Below are 10387 nucleotides of genomic sequence, written 5' to 3'. Positions count from 1 at the left end.
GGACAGTTATATTTATGCAGGTAGTTTTCATAAAATACCTGTAACGTAAATGCACATCATATATATATATATATATATATATATATATATATATATATATATATATATATATATATATATATATATATATATATATATATACAGTGCTTATTCAAAATAAGAGTTATGCACCGGAGCTTGCCTTAGGAAGACGTGGTGTCAGTTCAGTCAGTCAGTGGTGGTTCCGGGACCTCTTCCTGCACGAGGATCTTCTCCTCGTACTCTTTAATCACCTCCTCATACTCCTGCTCTCCCGCGGTCATGAACTCCACTAGTTCGTTCCCTACATGCATGAAATGATGATGCAATACTTTGTATTACGACAACAACAACTCTTAAAATACACTACATCTATCAAACCGTTAAGCTAACTCTAATGGCTAAGGTGCTAAGCTACCCATTTTTTCCACTAAACAGGTATAAAACATTCAAGTATTATCTTAGCAACCAAAAATGCCTTTCTTACTTTATTTACGATTTCATATATACTAAAACAAGGAGTACTCAGCTACCATATTTCTCAACCTATTCTAAGGCTACAAAAGTTATAGTGAGTACATAATAATACAACGAACCTACTGTAAAAATTTCATGGTCAAAGCTATTACCAATTTACCATAAAAATTCCTACAAATATTAATCTAAATAATACTAAGCTTTCCTAAATAAATTAATGAACCTAACATTCTCACAGATAGATCACATTTTTCGAACCTAACAAATTTTGTTTCACTATTTTTAGACATCTACAAAATGTACTATAATTTATCAAAGTTCAGCTCAGAATCTAAATTAGAAAAATACTAACTAATTCTTTTTAGAAAAAAGAAAAGGGCAAAAGAGCCCAGCGTGGCCCAACACGGGCTCGGGCCGCGCGCGAAAGCGACCCGCGGAGAAGGAGCCCGCACGCGCTGGTACTTTTGCGAAAACGCGCCCACTTCATATGCTATTCACGTGACTATTATGCGGCCTATTCCTACCGTCGGCACTTTAGCAAAAAAAACCCTCGCAACAACTCATCCTTACAACGGCCAGGTCCTCGGCCGTCCCTGCGGGCGTCGGCGTGGCGGGCGGTGACATAAGGCGGTGCGTCAGGCCACCGAGACCCGCTGAAAGGACCTAGGATGTCGCCTAGATAGAGGTGAATAGGCATTTCTGAAAATTAATACCTTTAAATGTGGAAACAATTAGAAAAGGGAAGTTTCCAAAGTGAAAACTCTAAATTAAGAGTAATACCACCCCTCACAAGTTAATTACAGAGTAAGGCAAGGTATAAAGAATATATCTAGAAGCTACAACCCTGCAACACAAAGTTAGCACACAGAATAAATATTTTCAGCACAAGTATGAAATACCGGACGTGTCCGGTATACATGATTTTTGCAGAGCAGCCCCAAACTTGCTGCTTTTGATTTCTATCTTCAAGCCAAACTGCAGGTACCTACTAGAGATGACAATATACACAGAGAACCTGTACAAGAGCTGGAGCAACACAAATATCAAATGAAATGTGAATTGAGACACGATATTTGTTTTACCGAAGTTTGAACTCGTTCGAGTCCTACTCTCCGTTGAGGGGGTTGCGGGCGACCCAGCGAAGGTCAGCCCTAGAGGTTACCACGAAGGTCACTCTAGCCGGAGTCTTTTCCAACTCCTTTTCCTCCTTCCACTGGTTGATTTCGAGGCGACGGAATCGACCGTTATAAACTTTCTGAGACACACCACAATCTCTCGGGTGCTCTCCGGCAACGCCTAGCCATCTAGGACCGAAGAGTCCAAGAGTAACAAATGCAAATCAAGAGATTGATAATATGCACAAGTGCTCAAGTGGATGGATTGCTCTCTTTTTAAATTTTCTTGACCCACTAATTGATTTGGCAATTTGGATCACACACTCACTAAGAGAGGGTTTATGAGAGTCGGCAAGGCTCAAAAACATGTATGTGTATCAGCAGAATCAGCAGCCTCCAAAGGTGGAGGCTTGGGGGTATTTTATAGCCCCCTTGGAAAAACTAGTCGTTTCATAGCCGTTGCCATACCAGACACGTCCGGTATGCTATGACTTACACTGCCCCAACGGTAACTGAATTATAGTGGTGTTGTGAGGCGTTGGAACTCCCGACCGTTGGAACTCCCGACCCTCAGCATATTTGAAAACTAAGTAACAGAGTTGAAGTTTGCGAGGTGTCAGAACTCCTGACGCATGCTAGAACTTTCGACCGTCGAAACTCCCGACCCTCAAGGCATTTCAAAACTAGCCGTTAGCCTCTGGTCGTCCATACCGGACATGTCCGGTATGAATACCGGATACGTCCGGTATGACCAGGACAGTGAATCATCTAAATTAGTTAAGCGCGAGACGTCGGAACTCCCGACCATTGCCGAAACTCCCGACGAACCAACCCAAGAACAACAAGAATTTTATTGTGGCTGGGCACATACCAGACACGTCCGGTATCAAAACAGGACACATCCGGTATTGCTAGATCAGCAAAACACAGGTTAGCTCTTTTGTCTCTCAAACACTCAAAACTAACATGGGTTGGCTTGAACACTTATGAAACATTATCTATCAATATGATGCATCCCTCTTAATAGTACGACATTCCTATTTACTCAAATTTAAAAGTATAATGAATTTAAACCTTTTGAGTTGATCTCTTTCAACCGAAGCCGTGTATTCCAATCGTCATCAAGTGAGGATACCAACATATTGATATTGATCTTTTCACTTGAGCATATCCATCTTGAGCACGTGACTTGATTCTATTCATCAAATTTGAATAATCTCAAATGTATCAAGTCACTACCATCAAATACTCCAATAGTGATTTGATCCTCCACATTAACATGACCATTATAGCTTGATTAGTACCTCAACTAAATGCAGGTACTTTCTTCTTCACCCTAGCTAGGTTCTTCGGCCGCCAAGTCGTCGCTTGCCCTTTACCCTTGCTTAGTACCTCGAAGCCTTTCCTTGCTATCTTCACCATCTCAAGCCATCAAGTCACATCTTGTGTTAAATCATCCATTCATTTGTATTGTTATCTTTTTCATTTTAATTTAGCAAGATTCAAATATGAGACTATTCCATATGCAATCCCTCATGTCTCATTAATTAATTCTTACGAGCTTGCTTTCACATAGTACATGGAAATCCCACAATAAATAAGCCTTTGTATGAATTCCATTTGCATTGTTGTCTTGTGCTTGAACTAGATTGTTTATACAACAACACATCATTTTGACTTTCATTAAGTACGGTGAGATAACCTATTACCTGTCCACACTTAGCAAATGAGTTAGACCTTTAATCACGTTGCCATTCAATCATCCAAAACCCACCAAAGGGCTAGATGCACTTTCACCCACGTCGACCCCACCAACGAGCCACGGGATGAACCGGAGCGAGATGCCACCGCGGACGACCACCCACGACGGCGGCGCAGCCACCTCAGCGAGCTACAGCACTAACAGGCCGGTAGAGGTGGTGGCTAAGCACTAATGACGCACCGCGAGTCTGCCTGAAGTGATGGTTGGGGCAGAGGGCAGCTGAGGGAAGCCGACCACGTGCGGGCGAGCCTGGTGGCGACGCACTGCGGTGACACGGTCGCATCAATGACGAAGGCGAGCTGGTAGCGACTGGGCTGAGGTACGCGGGGCGAAGGAAAGAGCTAGGCCAAAGTAGTGGTACAGCGAATTGGACAGTGGGCGAATGACAAGCGAGCTGTCCGCGCCCACGGCCAAGCGTGGCCTTAGCGGCTCGCCGCGGCGGAAACACCAAATTAGCGCCCCGTCGGCCGTCATCAAGACTGTGGGTGGCTCAGGCGATGAGAGGACAAGATAGTGCAGGTGCAGGCGTGCGGAATTAATGAGAGACGTCTCTCGCGTCCAGGCATTGTCGCGGCGCAGCGGCGGCGGTAGGGGAAAAGGCAGGGGAACGCAGGCGGACGAGATGTGGTGGGGCTCGGTCAAGACTCAGCCCAAGCGTGCCTGGCTGGAAGCGGTTGGCACGACTGGCGCAGCCCACGGCCAGGCACTAGTCGACAGACATGCACACATGCGACCGACATGGCCCGTGCGACGCAGTGCCATCAATGGTGTGGCGACGGTGTGCACGGCCATGTGTGGTAGCATCAACACGGCCAGAGACGCAGCGCGATGTGCGAGAAGACGCGACGACAGCAGCAGAGCAGCAGCGCAACAGCGGGATGGGACGCCAGTGCGTCTGGGCAGCACAGCGACCAGGGCACTGGGCCCGCGTGGCAGCAGCATCGTGCGGCCAGGCGACCCGCCCACGATGGCCGACCGAGCGCGGCAGAGTGCGCGCGCGCGGCGCCCGAGGCGACGACGTCGTGTCCCAAAGACGCGGTGACCTCGCCCACGCGAGGAAACATGCCAAGAACGTGTTGTGCGCGGTTTTTAAAGCGTTCAAAAAATCTAAACCGTTGACCCAATCCCCCAAACAACCTTTGCTATGCCTTAGATGATATAATAAGCTACCAAAACAAACTATAATACCACACCACTCCTTAACCCAATTTCTCAACAAAAATTACCAAACATAGCTTTGTCGATCTGTTTTCAAACTTAAAAAATCGACTAAGTCTTGAGTTGAATTTGTTTCAAATTCGATTTCCAAGCTATTTGAAATGTTATCTTTCGTTACTATATTGTTAAAACAAAAGTTGCACTATCGTCTACAAAATGTGTGCTTCAAACCTTATTAAGGTGTAACATATATGTTTTGTAGCACTTTTGCTTAATAAAAATTGGTTTTAAAGCCTAAGTGATACAACATAACTATCAAATAAACTTTCGTTTCGCATTTCTGTCGATCGTTTCGAGTTACGGAATTTGATCTACACACTTCATTACATGCATTCATACATAAACATGATGCTCATGACATATTTTAGTAAATGATTTACAGATGGTGTTACAACGAGCACTGCGAGGCTACGGCGTGCCGTAACTGCGGCAATGAAGCAAACGCCTGTGAAAAGTGCGGCGCGGAAGCTATGGCACGGCAACCATCCAAAAAGCCCTAAACCTCATCCTCGTTTAGGAGAGAGAGATGTCGCCCCTTTATTTAGGAGAGATGGTGATGGATTAAGATCTTCTAAAGAATATAGGGCTAGGAGATGTAACAGGAGATCTGGTGCGGTTGTTATATTTTCTATTTAAGGAATGTGGAGAGTATAAGAGATTTGGTAGAGATGCTCTTAAGCATCGCCTACATACTCGCCTGTTGGCAGAAAGCCAACAAGATACTCAAGACACTTGAGCCTTGGTAAATTGCGCATTCTCGAATGCATGTTTTATATTAATGTTAAGCTCTTCCTGATCTAAAAATTCAATGAATGATTAATTGATTAGGTCGGTTTTTGTGGAGCTTCACAATTAAGAGGACCTATGCGCGATATTTTAATTTGATGCGGATGGTATACACGCTTTGATAAATGTGATAATTGACAGTGACCCTAGACGTGAAAATAGAATAGCTCTGCCATTGAATTGTCCATGTCGAGTCATGGAACAATATCGACCCACCACACTAGACAATCCCTAACAGCATGGCTGGAGCCGGAGATCATCGGATTTCACGTGTTGATGCTACGGTGCGGCATTCCGATGGAGCTCCGGTGGATCAATGATTCTTTGTCCGGACAACCCCTAACCTGTCATTCTACTCCCTTCTTCCTAAATTACCATTTTGTTTTTTCTAGATAAATAGTTTTAAATATACATTCGGCCTGTTCGCGGGTTGGTTTCTGGGCTGATTTGGACTGGCTGGTGCTGGTTTGTTGTGAGAGGAAAACACTATTGACTGGCTGAAACCAACAAGCGAACAGGCCGATTATGTCTAGACATAGTGTATATCTAAAACTATGTATTTAGAAAAGTCAAAATGATCTATAATTTGAAATGGAGGAAGTATTGTAAGATGAGTTCGGCAAGGAAGCAAGGAACCAACATATCTTGATGTTTACATGGACAAAGAATCATTGATCTTGCTCCCCTGGTCCATGCTTTGGTGTCTAAGCGAAGAGTAAACAAATATATTGTGTAGGAGGCTCATACAGTGGGCTTTATCACTGGATTTTTCGGTATTGTGGGATCTCATTGCTCAAGTGACATTGCAACCTGAAGTGGAAGACACTCACGTTTGGCGCCTCTCCTCTGCAATCTATCCAGCCAAATCAGAGTACAATTTGGGCCGTGGATTCCACGTATATGGAAAAGCTGGCAAGTAGGTTTTTCATGTGGCTCGTGGTGCATCACAAGATGTTGGACCGCAGATCAGCTTGCCCGTTGAGAGCACTGCAACATCCGGCTTGCTGTACACCTTCCCCCTATGGCCTACGCGATCAGGAAGCTAAAACAATCAACCACCTGCTCGTTTCATGCACTTTTGCTCACCTGCTCGTTTCATGCACTTTTACTGGGGAATTACGGTTTCACCTGCTGCACAATGACGTCCTATCTCTACTTGAAGAAACTTCCTTTGATGCTTGGTGGCTAAGGATCAACGGCATGGTCAATGGCCAAGTGCTGAAAGAGCTGAACTCCGTCATTCTAGGGGCATGGATACATGGAGTTACTGGAATAGGTCTGTTCAAAGTATGGTCACCAGATTTGCAGGATCCTCTTTTACTAGCCAAGGAAGAAAATATTGAGCATGGCAGGGGCTAGGGGATTTCTTTCCTAGCTGCAACTGTCATGGATGGTTAGATGTTTAAGATTGAGGTCGCGTTATTCCTCTCTCCCAAAGGCACGAATGCAATCTCCCAAAACAACAAATGTTTTGAGCGAAGAGTGCTTTCCTCCCACAACAAATCAGTATAATCATCATCGTAAGCCAAATTTTAGCGAAACGAACAGAGCAATATCTTACAATGATATTCAGCTCTATTGCACGACCCCACATATCGCCAGATTTAGTAACTAAATTACCAAGAAAGAACCAACAATAGCAAGATAGCATCAGAAATATCACTGTCTCATACAAAATGAACATAATATAGTACAATGCACACATCCATGCTGTTCTCAAGTTCACAATACCAGAGTAATGACCTTGAAAATACATCAGTTCTGACAAATACAGATACAGGGCATATCTTATAACCACCACCTAGGACGATACGCCTCGCAGATCAAGCCGAGCGCTCCCTAGACATAGACCTGGAGTACAAACTGCGGCTATGAGAGTAGCTTTCCCTTGAATGACGCCTCTTGCCAGAATATCTGCTACGTGAGGGTTCCCTTCTACTCCCTTTCTTAGGAGAGTAGCTCGTTGATCTCTCCGATTCTGGGGAATGGCTGCGAGAGTAGCTTCTCTGTGGTGATAAACTGCGGGAATAGCTCCGCCCTCTGGCCCTTGGAGAAACACTGGGTGACTTGGAGACAGATCTATACCAGCGCCGGCTGTAGTATGGCGAAACAGAAGGTGGCCTCCGTCTTCTGTAGCAATATGGAGACCTTGAACGATACCGGCTTCTGTAGTAAGGTGAGTGTGATCGCCGCCGATCGTAGGGGGAATATGATCCATGCCTGCCATTAGGAGAGTATGATCGCCTTCTGTCATATGGAGAGTATGACCAGCCTCTACCATAAGGAGAATAAGACAGGTCACGATCAGGTGAGTAGCGGGAACTGTAACGGTCCCTCCGATCAGGCGAGTAGCGGGAACTGTAACAGTCCCTTCTAACAGGTGAGTAGCTTGGGGAGTACCTCCGTCCTGATGTCATCATGTAACAAAAATTGCCAATAACGACAGGTTATATCAAAAAAAAATACAGTACTTATATTTCTCTGGGACAAAATGGGGGCAAAGACATCCAATGATTATAGGTGATTAGTTCATGAAAACACTTACCACGTGATGATTTTGTGCCAAGATACTTCCCAGGTGTTGGGGTTCTACCTCGTCTTCTCTTTGCCTGTGTAATAGGGGACCAGATAAGAAAGTGTCTTTGATACCAAAAGCAAGAGAGCAATTATCTACAATCTGAATAAACACATTTAAGAAAAATAATAATATACAATGTAGGGCATACAACCCTTTGGCTGAGGTGGCATGGTTTGGTGTTAGGTTGTATCAGTTTGTTGCAGAGCAGCTACCAACATCTACCCTGTTGCTGTCAACAAAATCTTCAATGGACAGAAGAACACTAAAATGTTCAGTGTAGAGTACTAAGCAATGATATAAATATCATTCAGTAGCAAAGTTAAATAAGGAAGTTCAGATGTTCCCAATCTCATGATTTTACCTTCTCAACACTTATGACCCGACCTTCCAACACAGAACGGTCCAGATATTTGATGCAGCAATCTGCCTCCTTAACAGTAGCCATGGTAACAAAACCAAACCCCCGTGATTCCCTTGTCCAAGGATCATGCACAATGCTTGCATCAATCACCTATAGCACAATCAGTAAGAAATGACAATTTAAAATTGCAGAAATTTTCTGTGAAGGTTACCTCTCCCTCGGTGGAAAAGTGCTTCTCCAGATCTCGATCCGTTACACGAGCTGACAAACCAGTCACATACAGGTTGTTCCCAGGGTTTTCAGCATCACTTGAGTCCACACTCCTAAATAAATTATACGATTTATCAAATACTCCTCGGGTTACAAGCAACATAGATGTTTGATGTCTAGACTTTAAACATATGACATTGGCAGAAACACATTAACTGGCCCAAGGATAAAAGGCATACCTAGAGCGACTTCTGTACCTTGAATAGCTGCTTCTCGAGTAAGGTGAGCGAGATCCATACCTTTCACTTGAAAAAAAAAAAACTATCACAACACCGAGCAAGATCATTTGAAGACAAATCGAAACAAGGCTCAAGGTTTTTAGATAGTAGGCTGTTCAAGGTTTTAAAATAGTGCCTACCTTGATCCCCTTGAGTAAGACATTGTCTGCAAGACAAAGAGATAAATATATTAACACCTGCAACAAGCATTCAAATATACAGCCTAATAGATGATGACTTTGTGAACATATCTAAAATAAAACTGAATGAACTTCTGAAACACTCTGTGACTGCATATCACACAAGAAAGTGAAGAGCTTACAGAAAGAATCCAAATTTGTCAATTTATCACAGAACATGCATAATATATTAACGCAGATATTTCTAATTAAATAACTTTCTCATGCTGCTAGCTGATGTATCACGAGTCGACTGATAAGCAATGAAGTATAACCACCCTTTCTACCTCTTTCTTCTGAAGGAAATTGGTTCTTCCCTTTTAATCCCCTTTTTCTACATAACTTTCGTCCAGAAAGTGCACCATACATTGCAACCCTAACATACAGAGTTTGTTCCCAGTACATCTTTTATTTTTGTTTTAAGATAAAGTTTATTTGCATGAAAAATCCTTTCAATATTGAATAATCAATTGTTAGGAAAATACCATAATGACTGATGTAGGCCAATTAAACACCTTTCTGAAAATCTATAGCTAGTGCTTCAAAATTTAATTTGGTCCTCCAAACATAAGTTTAACACCAAAACAAAACGCTGCACATTTTAAGTTCAATTTCTTCCGTCATCTTACGTCTTCAACCTCAATCAAACACCGACATGAGATCAACCAATCTCCAACCCTAATTCTATCACTACGACGCTACCTCATGGATAAGCCAATAGTTTTCACTCGTAATGGCATCATCACAATTATAAGATGGCAGACCATGGATCTAATGTTGTAAACCTTCGTTCAGATGTTCCTAAACAAACACATCACGAGTAAAAGTTCCAGTGGCGTATAAAACCATCAGATCAGACATGCGCTACATAACCAACAGAATTAAAACCGAAAATTAGATATTTTTTCCTCACCATCACAAACTCGCGCCGCGCGACTATCATATGAATGGCCTGATAGATAGAACACGAAAGAAATGGGGGGCTGTACCTTTCGTGGCCGCGGCTATCCTGCCCCCGGGAAACCGCCGCCTCGTCTCGATCCTTCTCTTGCGTCTCGAGTCGGTCACGGCACTGTCTGGGCCTTTTCTTTCTGTTGGCCTGAGTGCGCCTGTGAATAAATGGACGTTGGGCGGGCGCCAGGTGGGTGGTGCTTGGGGAAGGTTCTGGATCGGGGCGGACGCGAAACTCTTCTCAAATGCGGTTGAATCGGCTGGGCGCAAACACTCACGCACACCACGCACCACGCGCACATGGCGCAGTTTCGCGCCATCGTTCCCCCCCCCCCCCCCCCCCCCTTTTTCGCACGGCATCAATCCGTGCTCCCCGTCACAAAATAAATGTGGCATTTCGACTCAAACATTTTAAAGTTTAACTACGTATATATTGAATATAGTATCGATAATT

The 10387-nt window shown here is 43.8% G+C and overlaps 1 protein-coding gene across 2 annotated transcripts; it reads right to left on the bottom strand.

The window, feature by feature from the left end:
• Nucleotides 1-7003: 7003 nt before the first annotated feature.
• Nucleotides 7004-10104, bottom strand: LOC136548058 (serine/arginine-rich splicing factor SR45a). 2 transcript variants are annotated; one of them, XM_066539707.1, is made up of 7 exons: nt 9972-10104; nt 8944-8969; nt 8765-8830; nt 8527-8638; nt 8316-8465; nt 7922-7985; nt 7004-7783 (listed from the first exon to the last, which is right to left on the bottom strand). In XM_066539707.1, exons 2-7 carry the CDS (start codon nt 8964-8966, stop codon nt 7200-7202), a joined length of 999 nt encoding a protein of 332 aa, XP_066395804.1. In that variant the 5' UTR covers nt 8967-8969; nt 9972-10104; the 3' UTR covers nt 7004-7199. The 2 variants fall into 2 exon arrangements, with proteins under 2 accessions (XP_066395804.1, XP_066395810.1); XM_066539713.1 differs by having other exon boundaries at nt 8765-8824; nt 9972-10092.
• Nucleotides 10105-10387: the final 283 nt, after the last annotated feature.

This window comes from Miscanthus floridulus, chromosome 1 (genome assembly GCF_019320115.1).
Source record: "Miscanthus floridulus cultivar M001 chromosome 1, ASM1932011v1, whole genome shotgun sequence".
Lineage (NCBI taxonomy): Eukaryota > Viridiplantae > Streptophyta > Magnoliopsida > Poales > Poaceae > Miscanthus > Miscanthus floridulus.
The sequence above is the reverse complement of the archived record's forward strand: the minus strand, read 5'-3'. Positions and strand labels throughout refer to the sequence as shown.

Excerpts from the sequence above, each read along its gene's own strand:
- LOC136548058 (XM_066539707.1), bottom strand. The coding sequence starts at position 8,966 with ATGTCTTACTCAAGGGGATCAAG. Across the intron at positions 7,986-8,315 it reads GGGTCATAAGTGTTGAGAAG|GCAAAGAGAAGACGAGGTAG; the intron begins GTAAAATCATGA and ends CCTATTACACAG. Across the intron at positions 7,784-7,921 it reads TGGCACAAAATCATCACGTG|GACGGAGGTACTCCCCAAGC; the intron begins GTAAGTGTTTTC and ends TGATGACATCAG.